Below are 24,780 nucleotides of genomic sequence, written 5' to 3'. Positions count from 1 at the left end.
TTCTTTATTGAGAAGTGATACATGCCTATACCCTTGAGCTAGTGCTGCCTATCATTGACAAGGATTGCTTTAAGGACTTCATGTAGGCCTACTCCGCGTCTGTGAACTTGCATTTGAGAAAATTCAGATGTACCGGTACACGGGAAGGACAGCATGGAAATCTGGGTAAATGTGAGATCTATGATGGTATTCTTGTCAATTACAGTATGGCCAATAAAGTAAATATTTTCAAAAAAGAAAACAATATATTACATTTTGCACACATTGCCACGATTTTTCAAAAATTGCAGATCTACAAGCTCGTTTTTCAGAAAACTTGATTTTGAAGACATTGTTAATGGGTTGGGGTAGCAATAACACAATGTGGTGTTCAAAATGTATTACAAAATTGATTGGAATCAAAATACTTAAACTACCGGAAGTAAAAGTACTCATAATGCAGAATGCATATTCCCTATAGATGGGATAGATAGGGAATATGGTTATGATGCATCATAGTATTAAATAAAATATAGTCAGGATTTCAACTGGGTAAAGTGTCACTGCAGTTTGTAAATGAACTAGCAAAATATAATTGAATGGCATAAGCTGGTTTTATACTCCTTTGTATGATGGTGCATTCTACAAGCCCACAAGCCACAACACATCTCATTGCCACGTGTTGTGAGCTTTTACATTTTTCCATCATGGTGTAATAAGTATAAATGTTTTTTTGATGAGAAACATGTTTTAATGTCGCACAGAACATCACGCAGAAAAGCATGAGATGTTTATGTTTGTTGATTGCAGCAACAGTGGAACAGGAAGAATATGCTTCCAAATAGGTTGTGCCTTTTGGCAAGACCTCTGTCCAAACCTTTGTTTTAATCCAAACAACTTTGCTGTGTAAAGAAACCCAAATGGAAAATCACTTTGTTGAACTATTTCAATCATGATAATAATGAAACTGCATGTTGGCCTACTTGAGTTTGTTTTTTTGTTTTACAATAAATTGTATTTTGTTTAGCTATGAAGTGAACATCTGTTTTTAAAGGCTTGCCGTCTGCCATGACATTATACACGTATACGGCAGTAAAACAAAGACATTATGACACTTGCCTCAGGGTATGCTTCATGGCATTTACTTTAAACAGCAGTACTTAACATCTGGCAACCTTTTCAGCTGGTCAAAGTCATTATCAAAGTCAACAAGGCAACCAAGAGCAGGGCACCCCTGAATTACACTGTTCATTTTTAGAATCATATTACGCTACGTAAATATGAACATCTTTCCACCCGAGATACAATATGTCACTGAGAAATATCAGTTTCCATTAGAACAGATTGAAAAGAACTTTTATACTTGACGTTTATCCACTTGAAACCCAGCATCCCTATTCTGGGGGGACGGCTCACCAAAAATAGCCGATCTACAAGCTCACAACGCGTCACGTTGTGACGTGTTGTGAGCTTGTAGATCGGCTGTTTTTGGTGAAGCGAGTTGAGGTATAGATGGAAAAAGAACTCAACAAGTACAGGGCAAATCAGGTCTGTTTTACTAAGCATAGAGGGTCTAAGTGGTTAAACTGAAGTGATATTAATGCATTCCAAACATTATCAACGTATTCCGAGGCACCGCTGGACTGGGCACCCTAGGGTGCCACTGCGCCCACTTTGTAATGCTCCACTTGAGCGCAAGGACCAGGGTTCAAACCCAACCCCCATCTCTCCTTTCTGCCCTTGGTTTTCTCTCTCACACTGACCTGAATGGAGGCTTGTCACCAGGGACGTGCTGGGCCCCTGATTCAGCCCGGGAAAAAGAGTTGGAGAGGCCCTCATTGCGCGCTATAGAGAGATATCTCTCTATAGCGCTGCTGCTACACAAAGATTTGCCATTTCAGATCATGAAAAGTGACAAGCCAGTGGGCCAATTACATGAATTAGGCCTTTATTTCGTTGTTGTTGGGTGGAAACCTTGTATGTCCAAAACCGTTTGTTTTGTATTTATCATTTAAAAAATGATTTAAACTAGTGAAAACAGCCGATCTACAAGCACACACGGACGATATTTGCCGATATTTGCTGATATTTACCATCCACTCCAATGCAATCCAGGATCTTTAGAGCTCATTTTCTCTGTTTTTTCTCCCATGCATGAGGTGTGCAAGGTTTAATCATGGCTAAGTCGACGAAAATCTAAATCTAAAATGCTTGGTAGCCAATAGCTAACTTCAAGCTAACTTCATCCTCTTCCTGTACATGCACAAAGGAAAGTGTTCTGGCAAGTCATGGCTCCAGGGCTTGGGCATGCATTACCAGCATATCTCTATTATTCTCTGGCCACTGGGCGCCCTCTAGTGGTGATAGGCTGGCATTAAATGAGTTAAGGATGTTAGGGATCTACACTCCTTTAAGGCCTTCGGTAAGGTGTTCCACATTTTGGTGAACGAGTTTGACCCTTTGTTTGAGCTGACTCTGGGTTGAACGTGATCTGTGGCACTGCCTCTGGTGTTGTAATTGTGGACATCCTTAACTTTTTTAAAGTATTTTGTCAGGTACTGTACATGGGTATCTCAGTGGTGTAGTGTATCTTGTACACCAGGCCCATTGCAAGATGCTGTACTCTGTCATCTACTCTGAGCCACCCCACTCTTAACTGGTGAGTCTGATAGGAAAGGTTAAGCAGAACCCTATTTGTTTTGGGCTGTTTGGAGATTAGTTTTCAGGGCTTTTGGGGCGTCCAAATACCATACGTGGACTCCGTAGTCAAAGAGGGGCTGAATGGTTGCACCAGCTATGGTCTTCAGTGTGTTGAAATTGACCATCGGGGCGATCCTCTGTAGGAAACGAGTTTGTTGCTGTAGAAGGCTTTATTAATCCCCAGAGGGAAATTCTGCTGTCATAGCAACAAAAATAATAATGGAACACAACAGAGATTCTGTAGGCCTACAGGAGTTAAAGTCAAAAACAAGCTTAGATAATTATTTGTAATCTGGCACAAACAGGGCCTATACATTGCATGATCCATGTTCAATCTATAAACAGTATATGGATAGAATGAATATACGTGCAATCTATCAACAGTATATGTGAATAGAATGAATATACATGTGAGTGAATGAATGTATGAATTAATTCATTAATTACTACAATAAGCTGTAGATAATTTTTCTGTTTCTATTCGTTGTCAGAATCAAACTCATCATTAACTGAACATAAAACGTGATCTTCTACACCACAATATGTATTATTATCAATACAAATTCTTCTAATCTAGTTCTAATCTACACGCTTATGGGCAGACCTGGCTGTTAGTAATGCAGGAGTAGAGGATGTTTTACTTGATTACAACTGCAACTATGTGCTGTAATTTAAAGGCCATTTTCTTTACACTCAAGCTAAATTGGCTCTTGACTACACAGCTGAGGAAGAGAGCAAGTGAGGGGAAGGAACCCTGTAAAATCATGAATATTCTGAGAGTGCAGGCCTACACATGGAACCAAATTGACGTGGTTATATGAGTACACTCTTGGAGTTTCGAGGGGTCAAATTAATACCATGGATTTGTATTATTGTGAAAGAGGCAGACAAGGAGAAATGCCAGAGGTTCCAAACAAGCAGGCTTTTTAAAGAACATGTGTTTGCAGTCTGTCTCTCTTCTTGGCAGATATGTGCAGCACACTGAAGTGAAAGAGAAGAGTTCTATTAAAAAATAAAGAAATGTCCATTCATAGAAACCCCTTTCAGTTTCTCTTCTCTTTCTTCTAACCGCAGACTATTTTCTGTGCTCCTGTCCTTGCTTCATTCATTGCTACACGATCTAAGCTCACAACACAAAGTATAATCTCTCAAGAACAGATTCTGTCCTGGAACAAAACAGAGAGGACACTAGTTTTTCCCTTTTTGTTGACGATGGGTTCCCAGATTGCACTGTAAAACAGATATTATTGTAGTTTCTTCTTGTCTTTACTGTGTGTGTGTGTGTGTGTGTGTGTGTGTGTGTGTGTGTGTGTGTGTGTGTGTGTGTGCGCGTGTGTGCGTGCGTGCGTGTCTACATCACAGTCTGGAAATTGCAGGGAGTTTGCTGGGAATATGCAAATCAATGAGATGGTAACCTAGAGATAAAAGAAGCCATGGATAGCAAGCACACACATGTGCGCGCGCACACACACACACACACACACACACACACACACACACACACTCACACTCACACTCACACTCACACTCTCTCTCACACACACACACACACACACACACACACACACACACACACACACACACACACACACACACACACACACACACACACCACGATTGCACACAGTACTGAGAAGGGAAGTAGTTGGTTACAGAATGACAGGACACAGTGGCTGTTCAGTACACATACAAATCGTTTGCTTTGTCACACTCCTCTATGAGAGCCACAGCTCACTGACAAAACAGTGCAGTCTTCTCAGAGAGCCAACAACCTTCAATAATGGTAAGTAGCCTCCATTATGGTAATAAATTATAACTGCAGGGGATTACTGAAAACTCTTAGGCAGTGGAATATGGTTTGATTGAATACTTTATTAGAAGTTTGCATATGGTACAGGACAATACAGTTCAGATACAAGGTCTACATAAATGATTTAGACCACAATAAAGCACAATGGCTTGTTTACAATGGCTTGGTCCTTTTGTACTCAATTTATGGAGTATGTTCTGATTTTTGACATACACAGTGATGTACACTAGTTGCAAAATAACTATAGGAATTATGTTGACAGTAGCTTGTTTTCTTTACTCTTTGTAATGTTCACACATGTTTGGGGAAGTCTTTTTTTTACATGGTACTAATATATAAAAGACAGGCTATTTCATCATTCTTGTAATTTATTATGTATTTGTATTGTGTTCATAATTATATTTAGGCAACTGACTCATTTGGACCAGATAATTACTAATTCTAAAGACATACCCGCATCTTGTATAACATTCCAGTATTAGAGAAGTAACAGTAGCGTGGTGGTGGCTGTTTAGTTGTTGTGTCAGCTAGATTGTGCAACCACGACCACTTTTTCATCACATTGGAAATATAAAAATCATGATCAAGGTTCCTCTTTGGTATTGGATGAAATACAATGGCTACTGTGTGAATGTGTTCAGCTGAAATGCAGTTCAGATGTCCAGTAATTAAAGTGTTGCTGGTTTGCCAGAGATTGGAGAAAGTCTTCCTTATTGAGACTATACTGTGCTATGGCAAAGCAATCTTTAAACTGCACAAAGGCTGCCACCAGTACGAGACAATGTTATCTGCTTTCACTCTGGGACAAAGAAAATACGCTTCTCTGTAAACTATATGCATGTCAGGTTCAATAATAATAACCATACCTACTAGTAAGACACCTCAGGGCGACAAGTGACCGTGCGGTTGGCCATCTGGCCAGTGATGTAGGCCTATATCGGACCAGGTACCCATATATGGAAATCCATGTACTGTATATGGAGATATATAGGTCTGTGAGACCCCAAACATGCTTACTCAGTTACCTATGACGTCTTATCACATCTGACATCATACATACAATCCCTTTTATGCCCATACATGGAGATCCCTGTCTGAACCAGCCACACAGATATGGGCTGTCTTCCTCCATATGGGCATTCCCATTTGAAGTCCTGTTAGATATGGGCTTAATATTGATGACATCAGGGATCTCCATATACGGTATGGGCATAAAAGGGATTCTGTTATCACAGTGATGTCAAAGCGTGATGTCAAAAGCAAACCCATAGACCGTAAAAAAGTGTACACGTCCAGACAGACAGACAGGCAGACAGACAGACAGACAGACAGACAGACAGACAGACAGACAGACACAGTCATTATGTGCCGTTTCACTTACTAAATTACCTTATTGCGACCTTCGGTCACAATAAGGATTATAGCTTGGCAAACTGTTAGCCTAAATATGTGTAGGCCTACCTTTCCTCTTAGGTGAGTTAACAAAGCTAATGGTTCACAACATCAGTTGAGGAATATCTTTATCAAATAAGCTTTCATCTTTTTCCTTCCCATTGTCTTCATATTCGGTCATAATCATTATGACCATAATAATCATTATGCACCCTCGTGACCCTCCCCAGCAGACCTAACAAGTAGGGGTTGGCACTGACAGGAACTAAACACATGGAGCCATTGGCGACAACTAAATTGTTGATTGAAAAAGAAGTTGAACGTCATAATAATTTAAATAAATGCTTTTTTAGATCATGTAATGTATAGGCCTAACTTTTAAACGTGTTGGGTGGACAAAGTTGAAAGTGTGTTTTTCTGCTGTGGCGGCTTCCCTTGAAGTAAAGTTTTCTTTTCCTTTATTGTGCTTTGTTGTAATTGCAGCAGTGGCACAGGCCCAGGTGTACCTTTTTCTCCCCTGTTATCTCTACTTCCTCCTGTGGTATTGTTGCTGTGTGTCTGACTTCATTCAAACCAGCCTCATTAAACGGGCGTGGCAGGCAGCTCCCGTAACCCAGCCTGTCTACTGTATGGAACTCACTCAAAGAGCGGATGAGAGTACTGTATTTGCACATGTCAGGATGAAGACCTCTGACTGTAACAGTTGCAGTGGTGGACAGTAACATACATTTAATTGAGTACTGACTGAGTATCAGTACTTTACTTGAGTATTTGCATTTTTGGATACTTTCACTCCACTATACACTTCAAAGACAAATATAGCCTATTGTACTTTTGACTGACTACATTTCCAGGAAGGGAAAAGGTACATTATGAATTTGCTAATTGAGAGGGGATACCAATGTTTTTTTTCTGTTCATTAGACCAGGCCAGTCCCCAAATTATTTTGGGGGGGTTGTGAGGCAACACTAGGCGAGGCGTTGTGAGCATGTAGATCTGCTATTTTCACAATAGAACCGTGTTAAACACAATGTAATGCCTCAAGTCTTAGTCTAACTCCAAGTGCTCGTCAGGGTGGGGGGGTCCCCGGTTAAATATTTTTTATTTTATTTTGGGGGCCGCGGCCTGATAGGGTTGAGAACCACAATACATGCGGTGATCCACTCACCTTTATCCCCCTCCCACTAATAACAACTAGACAAAAACACTTTGTAGGCTGGGGAATTTGCATGAAAACAAAATGCATGCAAGATTTGCCTGCAACAAAGATACATGGATACAGTTGACACCAGCCGGCCTTCTTATTGTTCCATTTTTGTAGTTCTTGCTTTTTTCATTTTATTACTGCCACGACAACAATTCTGAGTAGTCTATATCTTCATTTCTACAATATCCTTGCTTTTTTTCTCTAAAATGTATAAAGACAATTAGAGCATTTATTTTTTATGTTATACTTAATTTTGTTTTATCTAATTTTCGTGTCATTTTAACCTCTACTCTGGCTTTTGTAAGCACCCCAGACATGTATGTAAGTAAATAAAATAATAATAAAAATAAAAACAAAACAAAAAAGAAAAGAAAACACAGCCCCCGAAGTACAACATCAGCCACCAGAACCAAGGACAGGTGTTCTCGATCTAAATAATGAATCAAGCACATGATCCAAAGCATGTTTGAAAGTGAACTGTGAAACAAGCTTCACCGTCCAATTGTGAGCGTACAAAACCCATGAATTCTGTTCTGTTTGACCTTGCAGACCAGGCTTTATGTCTAGGCTGGGGAAAATATGTTTTTGGCCAATTCTTGTATTTTTTGACAGCTATAGGAGGCTACATTCATTTAAGTTATTTCTTAACTTTGCTGCTTTGTTTGCATAAGCCTTTATTAAGCTAACTGGTGTTCGAGCTAACTCTGGTAGTAATAGTAGTAACATCCATTGATAGTAATGTTGTCCATTGTCCCAACTTCCTGTTTGGTGAAATATTACATGAAGCTTTGCACAACAGGAACTCTTTTCAGTCAGCCAGGTAATCACATACTGTAGGCTACGTAATGATCTGAGATTTCAGATACTGTATCAATAACAGAAATATTTATGACAATGCATTCATACTGTGCAGTATATAGTACAAGATTTGGTTTCCTCTCAAATTTATTTATTTAGATTCTGATTCTGAATTCTGGTTGTTTCTCTTCCCTCCAGGAAAACAAAGCAGATGTAAAGGCCATTATGGCTCGCTTTCAGGCTGGTGGTGCTAACAGCACCGAGGAGACACCTTCCCCAGCTCCAGGACGCTTAAAAACAGCCCTGCATCCTACCATGTCCTCTGGTCCACCGCCGCAACCCAAGAAACCTGTCTCCGAGAGCCTCTCAAGCATCACAATCCCTCCTAAACCAACTTACCTTAAAAGCACCGTCTCCAATCAATCCACAAAAAGTGCTCCAGAGGTACGAGAGACGCCCAAGACCAAAGCCCTGGCTAGCATGTTTGCAAACGCCCAGGAGGACTCCAACAGCAACGTTAAACCTTTGTTTGCGAATAAAGCGTTTCCCTTCAAGCCGCCTCTCTCGCAGGACGCTGAGGTTAAAGTCCCAATGCCCAAGCCTCCACTCCACAAACCCTCCTTGAGCTCCACCCTGCCTGGGTCCAAGCCTGCCTTTCCTAAGCCACCTCCGGGGGCACCCTCCAATTTCAAGCCCCCCTGGGTGAAAGAGGACAGTGGGGGTTCATTGTCCACTTCCAGCCCCACCCCGCCAAAGGTACCACCATTCCAACTAAAACCAACCAGCTCAGTGTCAAAGTTATGTCTAAACAAAGAAGATGTGGGGGGAGTTAATATTAACTCCACAAACAAAATGCTCCCTACGCCAGACTCTACTCCTAACATCTCCAACTTCAGGACTACTCAGAGTATTTTCAACAAGGAAAGAGAGAAGCCGGCGGACCCGTCAGATGATGACTTGAAAGGTGGTGGGGTCAACAAACTGCCCCTTAGTTTTAGCAACTCCACCCCTCCTGACAGGCCTCCACCTTCGAAGAAACCTAGTTTTGTAAGAAAGATGGTCGCCCAATCCACAGAGAGCAACAGCATTAGTGAGGATAACCCTAAACGAAACCCCTTGCCCAACAGTCTAGCCCTGGGCCCTGCCCCAGCCAAGCCCAACAGACCTCCAAGAGTCAACCTAGAGGGCTTCAGAGGAGGCACTGATGTCTCCAATGAGGGTGAGTTGTTTTTTTCACCAAATACAAACATAATCTTTTATGTTTTATGGATTATACGTTCAAAATGTTTTCCAACTGCTTGTCACCTTAGTTTCTCCTGAATGTTGTTGAAAATCTATGTCCTCCTTTACACAATGAGAACCGCATGCTCGGCTGCGCTCTGGAAAAAGGTCTATGTAGCCTAATACAACCACAAAAACATAAAACTGTGTTTAAAATGTGATTATCTCTTTATATTGATATTTGGGCTGCAGTTGCTGAAACTCTCTATTTATGTTTCCTGTTACATTATCTGAGTTTAAAATCATCTTTGCGTACCTAGATATGCTTGGATGTGCTCTCCACCAAAAAGCCCAGAGTGAGAGGGCAATTTGTGGTTGTAAAGAAGATAAGCAACACATCCAGCTTGTCTGTAATGAGAGTGTCGTCCGAAATAATGTTGATGTTTGTAAATCTGGTTTTCAGGTTGTTAAGTAACTTCCAAAGCTCACATCTTGTATTTATGTTTTTATCATCAATGTAGATTTTTGGGGCAGATCTAATCAATGGCAGTTACCTTATTTCTTAGCTTGTTGCTCTGTTTTTGAAGTTTATCAAGGTGGGCTTTGAGGTCATAGTTGAGGCGAGAGAGTTCTCTCCCCTGATTGTTATCCTGAAAAGTGAAACATTTTTCTCTTCACTAAAGAGATGGATTGTTAGAGAGGCCGCTGTTACTAAACAAATACTCTTTAGCAATGATATGGAAATAATGTGTTGTCTCTTTTCTTTCCTAAGCAAGTTGCAAACTCAAAGGGCTTTACAACGGTCCATTTATTCATACATTGGGAGGTGAAGTGAAATACAGAGCTATTTAACACTTGCAGCACCTTAAGTATAAGTCTGAGTTGATACTGTTTTGAACAATACTCCTAACTGGTTCAGTACCATTAGGAGAAGGCACGCTCTCTGCAGGAGTCTTGTGGAGAGGTCTGTAGTTTCTTTGGGTGCAGACTCATGTTGAACTCAAAATGAAGGGGATATCCGCACTCTCCTCAGCGTTTCAAACTCAAGGCCTTTAGGCCGAAACACGTCCGTTTCTCTAAATAGACTGCTGCTGCTGTGCCTATGAAATAAATAAATACATTTTAAAGTCATTATTCAAGAGAGTGCGGATATCCCCTTCATTTTGATACTGTTTTGTTCAGGTGCACTCTCTCTCAGTCACACAAATACTTGGTTCCTCTATGCAATCAAGTTCCCTTTTCAGTTTGTCCCTTGTTCCCCCTGTCATCTCCTCTGCTGATGCTGTCTCTTTGCATGGGGAAGTAAGTTCCAGAAAAAAACAATTCCCTGACCCTGCAATATAACAGTCAGGCATCACGTAACACATTAACGTGGGAAAAACACCAACCAGACATCAGGCCTAGCTGACAGAGAGGGATCAGGGCCCCTGGTAGAATATACTGTAGAGTGACACTTCAAATCCTGTTCTGTACAGTATTTAGTAGATATGAATTAAATTATTCTTAGCAAGTTGTCTTCCTACATCTTCACAAGAAATAAACACTTTCATTGGACAGCTTATATGATTATAATTTATGATTTTATTTTGTTCCAAATGTTTTTAACCACTTTTACCACTTTACCATGAGTTTATTATTTTACATTCCTTTTTAACATTGATATTATGTTATCATAAAAATCAGTGCAGACAAAAAGGTATTACAAAATCCGAATGGACATGCGTGTAGCAGAGTGACTCACCGCCTCAGCTTGATGGCCTCAAAACTCTAGTATCTACCCCAGTCCTCATGGATGATCTTTGGTCTGATGGTTAAGATGTTGGACTTTCACCCAGTAGACCTGGGTTTGAATTCCGGGTGTTTTGCACATGTATGCACACACACACAATGTCACTGGCACAGACATCTTACCCTTTCTTATGTCATGTGTTTGTTGTGATGAAGGTCCCTCGAGGAAGGCCTCCTTTCCCCTTCCCCCAGCCTCTCACCCTAGTAACCATGTGACCCCTTCGCTGACCTCTCACCATTCAGCCCCTTCTTTACCCCCACGACACCCAGGAGCCATGTAAGTAACACATGCACACACACACACACACGCACGCACACACACGCACACACACACATTGAGTACGAATGTCTTCAAGTTGTATCTAGTCTCTCTTGGCAGACTAGCTGATTAATAGTAAAAATACATTTCAAATTCACTGAAAAATCTGAAACCCCTGGAAAATAAAGTGCATGCCCCGCCTCCGGTCACTTCCATTTCACCTTTGCAGCCGCATAAATACGTTTTACTGTCTATAAATCCAATTAGTTGAAGATTATACAGCTTGCTGTATATTTAAATATATTTAAATATATTTTTGCACTGAGATGTCAGTTGACAGCGTCTTGTGCAGAATGTTTATGAGGTGGAATTAGAGACTTTCCGTGTAGGATTTGAAGATTTTGTAAGAGTTGTCTGCATGGCTTGAGAGTCAAATATCTAACTGTGCCTCCAGAATCCAACCGGATCAGGATGAATCCGATGAGAACTACGACGACGTTGGCTTGATGACCTCTCCACCTCCACTACCACCCTCCACAGGTACATGACTCCAATTGTACATTCATATCGTCATTCATACCATTCACATCGTTTTAGTTTATGGCCTAGCTCTGGTCAGAATCCTTCTCTGCGTGACGATAATAGTGAATACATTCAATTCACTGTATTGATGATTCAATATCCGTGTTCTCATCCCCTAGGTCACCCAAGTCAGAGGCCAAAGGTGCGTGTTTTTTAATTTGTTTAAATAAAATCTGCACAGAGTATGGATACGGTACACATTTGTGTTTACACTCTAGTGGTGGACAGTACATTTACTCAAGTACTGTACCGGTACTTCGGATTTAAGTTATACAAACACTGAGAATTTTACGGTGTATTGGAGAGATTGGGGCCCCAGAAAACAAGATCATATCAAAGGTTGGTCTGTGGTCTGATATCAAACTGGGGGTCCTTGAAATTAAAAAGGTGATTTATGTTTCTTCTTCTTTTTTGCACAGAGCCAACAAGAGGATGAAAGCGATGAGGAGATGTATGAGGATCTTGATGAGCGGTGGTAAGGACCACTAGGTTTTCTTCCCCCCACAAAGGACATCTCAATCACAAATGACCTCACACTCTCTGCTCCATTTTAGCACCCATTTTGACAGAATTGTTCACAAGGCTATCTCTGGTGGTTTCCCAGCGTGCATGCTTACTTAAACAAGTTGTAAGTGATGTGTTTTTATTAGAAAAATATATTTTTGTTAAAAGTTGAAGTTCTATTAACAGGGGTCTCCCTGCATCTCTACAGCTTTTTAGTAAACAACCCATTTAGACCTGCATCCGTGTCACTCTAGATTTTAACCACTTTAACCCTTATTTTTTGCTTTAACTATTCGAAAATAGCAGGTATACAAGCTATTCTTTTTTTTAATTATGAGAATGTGTGCAAATCTTTGAATATATCTTTTTCTAAAACATTTGTAACTCGAATATTTGCTTCTGGGGGTCCCTGATAGATAATATTTTGAGATGGGGGTTGACATGAAAAAGTTTGAGAACCACTGAAATCCTTGGTTAAGGATTTAGAAGACATTTGATAGAATCGGGTCAAAAATATTTAAGCATTTTATATCTGCTATTTTTCAATAGCTAAAGCATAAAATAATGATTAAAAATGCGTAATAATGCGTTCCGATATAAATGGGTAAGAAATCGGGACAGGATAGCAATTTCATCCAATCAGGAGAGGGAACTCCTCCTTCTTGCTGTAGCTTGCTGTGTGTCCATCTCTGTCTCTCTTGATACCCCTCAACAGGGACGCCACCGACCAGAAGGAACAGGAGAAGAAGAGAGACAAAGACGAGAAGGAAGAGAAACGGCGTCTGGAACTGGAGAGGAAAGAACAGAAAGAGCGTGAAAAGAAAGAACAAGATGCCAGGAAGAAATTCAAAGTGACTATCCTACTATTACCTCGTTGCTGTCGGGAGAAAACCTTGTACCTGTATGTCCAAAACAGTTAAAGTTCTGTTAATAGAAAAAATATCCTGTATCTGTATTCAAATTGATCCAATATTATTAAGCTACAAGCTCTTGTTAATCATTTTTTTCTTCTTCAATTGGTTCAATATTAATAGAATCCGCAGACACAGTTAACCACTTTCACCATTACTTTCCGAATTGTCTGCCCCTAGAGAGATGTGAAGCTCACAACCCGTTATGAGCTTGTAGATAGCTATTTTAGCTATTTACGATTTTATTCTTTCTTTTTTGAGTGAACATGCTGGGTCAGTTCTGTTATGACCCAGCATGATGAAATAGGGCATGAACTTATGAAAAAAAGTTGAAAATATGAAGATACAAGGTTTCTTCCCAACAGTGACGATATTATGCTGGGACTACATTAATGGGACCCTTTGACCAACCTGTCTCCAATTAACTCCCCTGTTATAACCCTGTGTGTGTGTGTGTGTGTGTGTGTGTGTGTGTGTGTGTGTGTGTGTGTGTGTGTGTGTGTGTGTGTGTGTGTGTGTGTGTGTGTGTCGTGTGCGTGTGCATGTTTTAGTTGTCTGGCCCGCTCCAGGTAATCCACAAAGGGACGGCTCGTGTGGACAGTCGAGGCGGTAAGACTGACCTTTCCCTGAGGAAGGGAGACGAGGTGCACATCATCCGCGTCATGGGCAACCCAGAGGGCAAATGGCTGGGACGGACACAAGACGGCTCCAGTAGGTGTTTTATTTGTTGCAACAATGTATTCTCTTAATATGCTCTTTGTCGTCACAGCTGTAGTAGTTAACAATAACTAAACAGGATGTGGCAAGTCTGGTTTGTGTATGACACTGTCAGTGTCAGTCGCATGGCGAAGGCTTTTGGTTGTGTGTGTGTGTGTGTGTGTGTGTGTGTGTGTGTGTGTGTGTGTGTGTGTGTGTGTGTGTGTGTGTGTGTGTGTGTGTGTGTGTGTGTGTGTGTGTGTGCGCGCGCGCGCACATGTATATGCTATGCATACATGCGTGGGTGTGCATGACATGTATGCCATGCATAGAGCACTTGCATGTCGGCATTGTCTGGCAGAAACCTCGTATCTCCAAGTTTCAAATTTGTACCTTTTTTTTCGTAAAGTAAAGCCCTGCTTCATCCTGCAAGACTGTCGCACAAAACTAGTGAAAATAGCAGATGTGCTTGTAGATCTGCTATTTTCACTATTTTAAATCATTTTTAAAATGATAAACACAAAACGAACGGTTTTGGACGTTTCCACCCAACAACAACACTGCAAGGCATCAGCCACATCCTGCTAGACCCACACTGTCACATGGTTCCTGTCATTCTTCCCCATCGGACCCCTATAAAGAGAGAGAAAGTACTGTTTACTACTTGCATACATGCTACAGTACACAGTAGAACCCTCATTATAAATGTAACTCTGAGAGTATGCAAATAAGTCCATTTAGTTCTGTTTATATGACCTTTTATTGAAAGGATAACCCCTTGAGATGTATCATCTCATTTTAGAGAGGGTCCCCATCACAAAAATACAGACAATACAATAGACAGAACAATACAACAAGTACATCCATACATACTTAAGACATTTGACATTAACAGACAAAACAAGTGCTATGACAGAGTTATAAATGGATATGTGAACACTATTTTACATACAGTACATACATAGGCAGCCCATTCTGCTTTTTTTTTCTTTCTTCTTAGACCACCCAATGCGTCCAACCCGTGAAACATTCGGCAATCCCAAAGCGTCTATCGTCCGACGCATTACAGTACTTGACAAAGCGTCGGTTGTATGACGCATTAGGGGTGAGAACATGTTGACATAGGAAGCCCTATGGTCCTAAACCAATCCACAGGCTTATATCTGCTTCCCTTATCTAAGTTCTGTGTGTGTGTGTGTGTGTGTGTGTGTGTGTGTGTGTGTGTGTGTGTGTGTGTGTGCGCGTGTGTGCGTGCGTGCGTGCGTGCGTGCGTGCGTGCGTGCGTGCATGTGTGTACGTGCGTGCGTGCGTGTGCCTGCATAGTGCTTACACATAAACGTCTGTGTATCTTTGTGCTCATTATAGTTGGCTATGTGAAGACTGCTTCCGTGGAGATTGACTTTGACTCTCTGAAGCACCAGGGCAGTTCTCTTATGACCCAGCAGGACTATGACCCTGAGGTCTATGACGACATAGACATCGCTCCTGACAACAGGTACAGGGAATATGAAATGATCATTCTTCCTATACACTGTATATTTGTGTGTGTGTGTGTGTGTGTGTGTGTGTGTGTGTGTGTGTGTGTGTGTGTGTGTGTGTGTGTGTGTGTGTGTGTGTGTGCGTGCGTGCGTGCGTGCGTGCGTGCGTGCGTGCGTGCGTGCGTGCGTGCGTGTGTAAAGTGAATAGCTTCTCAACCAGCAATCACTAACACCTGTGTGAACATTTCTTCTCTCAACAGTGACAACCAAAGACTGGGAGGTATGCACCATAATTGATAGCTTAACTTTAACTTCACTTTTTACCAAACTGTTTTTATATCAATATGAAGACATGCTGTCATGATTGTAAGTACTGTAATGTAGGCAGTTTGTGTTGTGTCTCAGTATTTTTCCTTTGCGGTGTTGCTATGTCAGGACTGAAAATGTTCAGTTATGATTATGTCCAGGGACGTGCCAAGATTGTTAGAGAGGCAGGGGCTGACATTTTTGAAAAGGGCCTTTTGGTGAAAATATTGAAAATAGCAGATCTCCAAGCTCATAACGAATGTGTTGCGCTGCGATGCGTTGTGATCTTGGAGGTCAGTTATTTTCGGTGCTTGATACCACACTGAACTAAGCAATCAATTTCTTTCACCATAGTAAAAATTGCATTCATGGTCTGGAGGGGGCACTTTTTACAGACAGATAAAAGGGCAGGGGCTCAAGCCCCCTTTGATGCCTATGTGTGCAGGTGCCTGATTATGTCAGCATTTAGTGTTTGTTTTTTGTCCTTTTAGTGTTTTTGCCCCCTCCACCGGAGGACGATGGAGAGATCTATGATGATGTGGAAGATCCAAGTCTGAATATCAGGTGAGAATGCCTTTTGATTGATTTGATTGGTTGATTGAATACTTTATTAACAGTTTGCAGAAAGTGCAGCGGTACAGTTAAACAACAATACGATAAAGGAATGTTTCCATTGAGGTCCTATGTATAAATACAAACAACACGAACGACGCATTTCCATCACAATGTGTATTCAACACAAGATAATGCATACTGTGCACACAGAACTATGCAGATAAAGAATACCATAAAGTCAACGAACAATTCACAAGTGAGAAGAGAAACAAAATGGTACTTACTTTTCACTTTTGGTTGGACTTGCTCCCAAGTCCCTCTCTGGAACCCAAGTCATCTCCTAGGTCTTCTCGTGGCTTCCTGAGGATGTTTGAGCGGAGGAAACCTGCGACAGCCACTAACGAGTAAAACACTCCTCCGTTGTAACGCCTGGTTTACACTTTGTCCTACAACGAGTGTAAACTAAGCACGACTGATCTCAGATCTGCATGCCCAATGATGCTAATCCCTGAACTTTCAACCCATCCCCACTCCCATGAGGGAAATAATCACTTTGGGGTGAAGTTGCCCTTGTTTGCTGATTAGAAGTGACACTTCCTTCCCCATTTCCTTCACCTTACTGTATGAGTAACAACGTGACTCCTGATCAGTAGATATGGGCATCTACACCCTTTTCATTAACAATCTTGATTAGTCATAATAATTGGCAGTTTGATTACTGACAGGCCAATCAATTTGGCAAGAGTAACATTTAGTGGAATGATGTGTTGATTAAATAGAATCAGTGTTTCTGATATCTGGTATCTTACTAATATCAAAAGTTATTTTAATGTGGTTTAATTCATTTCTGTTGTGTAATTCAGGAATTACCTCCCTACATGGAGGAAGCAAACAAATGATGTGCAATTAACTAATCACTAATGACTTATCATTGCATGATTAGAACATTTTCACTACTGACTCTAATTTATTTAATCCAATGTTAACCCATACTTATTCAAAGATATTGAATGTTGTATAATATAATAATGATAATACTTTTCAGAGTACCTCCACCAAGCCAGTTTTCTGCCGAGGGGAATTCAGGTATCGATTTTTTAAATAATGCTATTATACTGTAGTTATACTGTAGTTATACTATACTTTGTGTGTGTGTGTGTGTGTGTGTGTGTGTGTGTGTGTGTGTGTGTGTGTGTGTGTGTGTGTGTGTGTGTGTGTGTGTGTGTGTGTGTGTGTGTGTGTTAGGGACGTTGAAAGTTGAAGTTGAAAAAAAAAAATCCTTTGTATTTTTTTCGATCATTATTTTTGCTCCATGTGTGTGTCTGTACAGCATTCAAACAGTAGGATTGCTTATTGTCAAGGATGGAATGATCCAATACATTTGGTATAACATGGTTCTATTGTGAAAATAGCAGATCTACATGCTGAGTTGTGAGCATGTAGATCTGCTATTTTCACAATTTCTGCCTGTATATATTTGAAAAAGTCCTTAAAATGTGAAGATAACCTCTATAGTACACTTAAACTTTATGTTGGTTAATTTACAGTTGAGTGAGAAAACAATGTTGTACATTAAGTTAATCATCTGGGGACCCCCCAGAATAATTGGGGGGTCGTGTGTGATGTGATGACGTCATCAATCAATAAAGTCGACTTCAACTCAACTTTTTACTGAGTCGAGTCGACTTGCAAAAATCACAAGTCATTAATGCACTAGTTTAAAAATGTATATTCTTACTTAGTAGGGGCAATGCACAGTAGAATTGTTGGGCCCAGAGTAATTAGTATAGGTCCAAGGAAATACTGGGCAGCTCTCAGTGCTAGTGAAGTGCAACCCCTTACTCCTTTTGTAGTTCCTTCCTGAGGTCAATGCTCTAAATAGGAACGTGTTCTTGGCCATCTTAACGCAACAGTTAAGAGTTCAAAACTGTCTCAATGACTTCCTGTTTGTGTTTCCTTAGACCATTCTGGAGCAGCGGTTGATGAAGAAATTTATGACGACGTTGACTCTCAAATTGTCCGTCCTCCTGCTCCTCCACCCCTAATCAGCAGGTAAAACTACTAACGAGCCAAAACATGTTATAAAATATGGCTACTAAGACACTCAACAATGTAGGCCAGTGTTTGCCAAACATAGACATTTCTATAGGTCCATTTGTAACTCTAACAGTATACAAATGGTTCCTTTTGTATACTGTTAGAGTTACAGACTTGATTGTATGGGTCAATTTAGACCCCTCTAAAGGAACCCAAAGAGTCCCTAGAATCCACTTTGAGAATCACTGATATAAGCTATATCATTTCCCGAGTAAAGTAGCCTATAAATGCTGTGACGTTGAAACTGTTACTTGCCAGTTTTCTCATTTTCACCAAGACCTCTTAATATCATATGTACTGTATCATTAATATTTCTATATTGTTTATCACTAAGATCTCTATCTCTTAATTTTACCACTAAACTATATGTCAAGTTATAATACATATATTTTCTCTCTAGCCTCACTGCTTTGAAACTCAAGTTGGAAGAGATGGACCCAAAGAAGCAGAAAAAGTTTGAGAAAGAGGAAAGGGACTTCAGGAAAAAGTTTAAGGCATGTGACTGTGCTTTCCATCATTGCTTTATCTCACCCTGTGAGAGGACCCATGTGATTCTTAGCTCTTTGCAAAGATTTTCAAATATTGTGCAAGACTTATTTTCATTTCCACATTATTATAGTATGACGGGGAGATCCAGGTGCTGTATCAGGTGACCATCATCTCCACGTTATCTAATAAAAAGTGGAGTGGCAAAGATTTGCCAATCAAACCGAGGGAAACGGTTGATGTTATTGTTAAAGCCATGGACAACAAGCTGATCTGTAGGAATGAAGAGGGCAAATGTGAGTACCTACTGTACATGTACTGTACCTGCCTTCCTATCTGTCTATACATTACAATCCTCAGCGCAGTGGTGTAAAGTAACTAAGTACATTTACTTAAGTACTGTACTTATGTCCAATTTTGAGTTATTTGTACTTTACTTGAGTATTTCCAATAAATTTACTTCTACTCCACTACATCTCGGATCCAAATATTGTACTTTTACAAGTATTTCTGCATTGAAGTATTGATACTTTTACTTAAGTAAGACGTGAGTACTTTTTCCACCACTGCCTCAGTGTTAATTCTACTAAAGAAATGTCTAAACATTTACCGAAATGCTCATTTAACTCTGAAAGTGACACGTGTACACATTTACCAACATGTTAATGGTAAATGTAACAGTTGTAACACTTACATAGCCATGCATGTACCCACCTGTCTTTCTGTCAGAATAGTACAGCATATGTCTCTGTTTGAAATGAATAATAATAATGTCACACTCCCGTTTACAGTTGGTTATGTTTCGACAAACCACATTGACATAGAGTAAGTATGACACATTCAATGACAAAACACACATGCTTGCTTCCACAAACACCCTCACACGCACGGTTGCACGAGCGCACAAACACACAGCTTATACACAGTTATTCTTTATTTGTATTAATTTCATTTATTGATCATTTTCTTTTGCTGTTCCAGGGATGGTGATATCTATGATGACATTGGAGAGGGTACGTTTTAATGTTTAGGGGTGATTTTATTATGAACAAAAGGCACTGTCTAAAATACTAAGATGAAAACACTACTAGGAGGTTTTTCCTTTATTTAGATTCTTTTCTATTTCATGGCAAATGTTCATAGTTGATATGATTTGTCCACAGATTGCATCTATGACAACGACTGAAAAGACCCCTCTAATCACTGTATTGCAATGACTTTATTACATGTTCTTTGTTAAGCCTGATTTATGTGTTTCCTGTATATTATTTATTGTGTTTGCTGATGTGATATTAGCATTTATCATCAATCATGAGAACAATAGTCTTTTATACATTATTTCATTTGTTTAAAACAGAATTTGTAAAGATGTTTATATCTGTTGCAGCATAAAACATGTTTAATAATATAAAATCTTGTGGGTTGCAATGGGTAGGCTACAGTGTACAAATCAACAATGTCAAATGACACAATTGAAAAACATTACATGAAGCAGCAGTATTTCATTTCTCAATTTAAATGTCTCCCTTTGTATTTCTTTGTTTAGTTTTTTTATTTGATTGTTTCCAGGGTCAAAACTTCTGTGCCCATGCAATTTTGGAACATTGTCCAGGGCTTAAAGTGTTGTTCCACCATTAAAAGAACTACCATGCACTTTTTGCTTTGCTTTTTCAATCAGCAGGAGATTTGATCAATTTAATCTGCTGTTAAAATGAACCGAATATCTATTACTGTAGCCAGGTGTAAATGTTTTTGCCTACAGCAGCCATGGATGAAAGCTTCATTAGCAGCACAGTACAGCATCGCCCCTCAGTGGATCTTCATTGACATTACACATTTCAAATAGTCCAGGTCACCAACGTTTTTATGTTTATTCATTCATTAAGATATTTATGTATCTTTATAGACCTATTTATTCAAGTCTCTTACTGTCATTGATAAATATGATTGATTATTTTACATTTTCGTATTGGCTATAAACATCTTAGGTGGCTGATATATTACATAAACATAGTCCTAACATAACATAAAAGAACACGGAAAAAGTATGATCGTTTTTTAGATAATGACGAGGTTTGGCTCTTGTTGTGTATAAGTCAATGATCAGTGAGCTATTCGTGACTTTTGGCAACGCGCCCAGCATCATATCATATCAGTATCAGATATCATTTTATGATGCATCAAATATGAATCCAGGCCACATCCTTTCATTGTGATATATATCTTCCGGGTCGACAGCAGGCCGGCCCTTCTCTCCTCCAAAACCTGACCGCTTTTCTATGGTGCACTGTCTGTCCTACGACACCGGCACAGAGTCACAGAGCTGTCTGCAAAGGTCAGTTGTGTTATCAACTCTCATTCGGGCCACCTTTTGACCATGCATTCCTCTGTTTATTCCAACGTGTGTTTCTGCATGTGCACAGGGTGTTTTTGTTAACGGTATTATGGGTTTCCGTGCGCGTTATACAGAGCCGTGGTTGTGTATTAGCCAAAGCTAGCTTTGCTGGAGTTAGCAGAAGCTTTCTCCTTCGTTTTTTTCCTCGCTGCTGGAAAATAATAGATCTGCAAGCTCACCGCGCGTCGCTCCGCGACGCACTGTGAACTTGCAGATCCGCTATTTTTTCAGGTTCGCGACACCGTCGTGCGACGACGCATGATCAGACTTTTGTCAATGGAGACACAAAAAAACAAAAAACAAAAGTGGTTGGTATGGCTGCAGCTGCACAAACCCTGACACAGCAGGAAGGATATACAATATTATGTAAAATAAACAACACCTGTCGAAAACGTTTATTTATTTTTATGTCATTCACATTTATATTTTCTACACTGGTCTCTGTATATGTTATAAACATGTACACGTGTAGTTTCCATGTGTGCGGGTATGTGTGGAAATGATGTCCAACCATAATGATAACCTACTACAGCTATCTTTTTTTTCGGGACAGTTAGGGCTTGATGACGTGGTAATGGTATAGTCCCTTTCTTTTTTTCCCTTTTTTTTTTTTGACGCAGAATCCTAAATTAAAAGTCACTGTCATTGCCACTTGTCTTGTGACAAGAAAATGTTATAGAGCGGTAATAGAATGCATATGCATGCAGGCACTGCATGGCAGCATGCATATGGCATGTAGCCTATTATTACAATGGATTGACCTGCTTTTTATACATTTATATATTATTCAGCTACAGTTTATGGTCCACGGTCTGTCCTCAAGTTAAGACATCATATGTCTGAGCTTGAGGTCACACACTATACCTATGTCACATATGGTGTGTGACAAAGATTCACTCAGTGGTTTTGTCATTGTGTTTAGAGCTGCATGCATGTTTTCTTGGCTCTAGAAAAGGTCTAGATGAGAGATGAGACTGTGAATACAGATTATGTGACCTAATTTGCTCCCACCAGCCTATCAGTGTTTATAGTAGTGTAGTGTTGGTTAATGATTAGCCACTAATCAATAATGTTGTCACTAATGTTATGTCAGGCAGGCTCGTCCAGAGTATTCCAGTAATATTACGTACGTCCCCTCTAACCATCCCCTCTTTTTCCATCTGCAGTGCCCTTGACTGGTCCAGTGTTGTGTGGTTAAAGTGTACTATAGGGCTGCAACTATCGATTATTTTCTTGACGATTATGCTAGTTTATCGTGTTTAAAATATTTTGTTTTATTTTTTATTTTTTAAATGTTGTATAGAAAACACACCACATGTCCTGAACTTGTAGTTCTGATATTTCCACTACTTGCATTTTTTTTAATGGAAAACAAATCTCCCGCTAGTTTTTTTAATAATGTATGCATTTGATTAGTTTGATTCACTTTTGCACCCCTACTATTTGTTATTACACGTGTATTGTTACAATGTAACTACTCTGGAATTAATTTATTTTCAAACACTTTTCTAGTATTTTTAAATTGTTGTGCTAGTCATAATGTGTGTCGTAATAAAAAAAAAAAAAAAAAACAAATGCATAAGACAGGCTCTCTCTTGGAATTGAATGCACCTGCAGCCCTGCTGCAGGAACAGAATTATGACCAAGATGTGAGTCATGTGCTTTGTACTCTACAGTACAGTAGGTCACACAGGACAGGTTGCAAGGGAAGCTATTTAAGTTCTGGGCCTGGGCAAAGTTTCAGTAGTAAAGCATTTGCAGTCCATTCGACCTGTTGCCTAAACATAGCATGTGTGTATGTAATATACATGTATACTGTATGTATGAACATGTGTACCGGTATGTTTGACAGTTCATAATAGAAAGGACTTGCTTCTATAGCCTACGTTGGAAAATAAATAACAACTGTCCTGTTCGTCCTTGTGTTCTCTCTGTCCGCCTCTCCCTCCCTCTTTCCTCTCCCCACTCAATCCTATGACCCTTCTCCTGTTACTGCCCGCTCCCTCTACTTCCCGTCTCTGTATATGCCTCTATAGGTAGCAAGAGTGCAGTCTGAATAGTTAAGCTCCCCCTGCCGTATGAGAGTGGGGAGTGTGCGCCATGGCGAGCCTGCTACGTGTGGTGGCTACCAGCTGCTCTGCCCCTCTGTTCAGTGGGGTGTCATGTGTTAAGCTGCAGAGTGCCCGTGCTGTCAAAACACCATGCATGCGCTTCTTCAGGACCCATCAGGCTCTAGGACGATGCGCTACTCCAGGTAAGACCCAGGACTTGTGTGTCTGTTACTCTGTTTAACTTGGGCTGTCTGCAAAATGCGCAGACTAAAGGCCTGTCTATACTTAGACCGAAATGTTCGGTGAGTTTCCGACATGCACATTTCTGAACTCTCCTTCGGTCTAATGCTTTTCAGAAGCAAGGGACATCATTTTAAGGTCGAAGTACACACGCAGAAGTCGGCACTCTATTATTACTCTGTTATATTCAGGCCTCGAAACACCTTACACTTGTAGTTTTCGCTTGGAATTTGTTTTCCTGCACAATCACGCAACTGCACTACAGGTACTGTGGAGACATAACAGTAATTATACTAATGCTTGTTACCATGGGAAAGGACTGTTGTAGTCTGTGTTCAGATGTTGTTAACCCTCTGGATTCACACCTGAGTTTACTTCCAATTAGTCGAGATCAAGTCAAGCAAGGGTTTATTTGTGACTAAAGTACAGTAGGGCTTGAGTCCCTGCCCCAGACTCGAGTACTATATTACTGAATCCAGCTTGATACTTAATACATACAACTACATTTTTATCAAGCTTGTGTTTCGATGTGACGATGGTGACTAGATTGATTATTAATCGACTATTTTATTAACGTTTTATAATTGATTAACTGTTGCATTCCCCACTCTATAGTATGTGTACAGTATGTTGCACAATCGAAGGCCAAGGTCGCATACTTTACCACCTGGGCTGTACTCCTCCCTTTTCCCACGGCTTCAGTTTAACCCAGTCATAACCGTACACAAGCAGAATGTGTGTGTGGTTGCTCAGCGAACACCAGTGTCAGCCGGTTGCAGGTGCTTTGTGCCCATATGTACTGCTTTTCAGCTTACGTCTTTCGACTACATCAAACAGATGCAGGCTTGCATGTTTTGTGCCAGCATAGTATTGTGTAATGATGTCGCCGTGCGTGCGTCTGTGTGCATGTCACTGAAGGGTCATAGTAACCTGGATCACTGTCCTCCATGGCTGACATTCCTACAGCTCGGCTCGCTCTGGTGGCAGCTGGTAGTGTCTATTCTTGGCACAGTATCAACTGGTTGGCTGATAGTCCACATATACCGCATACGGTACAAGTGAAGAGCAGAAAGACCGTATACTGTACACACAGGCCCATACAGTACGTATGCCACAAAATCCTGAATGTACTGTACTCGTAACCACTTAAAACCCTAAACTCTCTAAACAGCCACATTGTCTTCAATGTGTTGACTGATATACTGTAAGTTAACGGATGGTTAGCTAACTGATAACCGATGGCTAGCTGCAGTGATGCAAAACCACAGACATACTATACTGTAACAAGTTGGAACGATTGGCCTGTGATATATGGTGTTCCCCAT

General features: G+C 40.4%; 2 protein-coding genes across 3 annotated transcripts in view; both read left to right on the top strand.

Moving 5' to 3' along the window:
• Positions 1-4,348: 4,348 nt before the first annotated feature.
• On the top strand, positions 4,349-20,033 carry fyb1b (FYN binding protein 1 b). Its single transcript, XM_080742943.1, has 19 exons — positions 4,349-4,462; positions 8,085-9,105; positions 11,052-11,172; positions 11,609-11,694; positions 11,856-11,878; positions 12,156-12,211; positions 12,956-13,091; positions 13,703-13,862; positions 15,213-15,342; positions 15,586-15,605; positions 16,123-16,195; positions 16,501-16,590; positions 17,232-17,272; positions 18,148-18,238; positions 18,684-18,777; positions 18,903-19,065; positions 19,561-19,594; positions 19,751-19,782; positions 19,933-20,033. Exons 1-19 carry the CDS (start codon positions 4,460-4,462, stop codon positions 19,953-19,955), a joined length of 2,397 nt encoding a protein of 798 aa, XP_080599069.1. The 5' UTR covers positions 4,349-4,459; the 3' UTR covers positions 19,956-20,033.
• Positions 20,034-21,015: 982 nt separating this feature from the next.
• The window catches only part of nnt (nicotinamide nucleotide transhydrogenase), a 114,427-nt gene continuing 110,662 nt past the window's right edge, over positions 21,016-24,780 (top strand). For both annotated transcript variants that reach the window (XM_080743120.1, XM_080743119.1), the window contains exons 1-2: positions 21,016-21,104; positions 23,201-23,418. In XM_080743120.1, the coding sequence (XP_080599246.1) occupies positions 23,265-23,418 (154 nt within the window). In that variant the 5' untranslated portion in view covers positions 21,016-21,104; positions 23,201-23,264. The remainder of the gene's footprint in view (positions 21,105-23,200; positions 23,419-24,780) is intronic.

This window comes from Nannobrachium achirus (genome assembly GCF_963921795.1).
Source record: "Nannobrachium achirus genome assembly, chromosome: 15".
Taxonomy (NCBI): domain Eukaryota; kingdom Metazoa; phylum Chordata; class Actinopteri; order Myctophiformes; family Myctophidae; genus Nannobrachium; species Nannobrachium achirus.
Note: the sequence above shows the minus strand (reverse complement) of the source record. Positions and strands in the feature narration are given on the sequence as shown.

What these genes read in the sequence shown, in the direction of transcription:
- fyb1b (XM_080742943.1), top strand. An exon ending in ACTTCAGGAAAAAGTTTAAG is followed by an intron (nt 18,778 to 18,902) that starts GCATGTGACTGT and finishes ACATTATTATAG; the next exon opens with TATGACGGGGAGATCCAGGT. An exon ending in ACAAACCACATTGACATAGA is followed by an intron (nt 19,595 to 19,750) that starts GTAAGTATGACA and finishes TTGCTGTTCCAG; the next exon opens with GGATGGTGATATCTATGATG.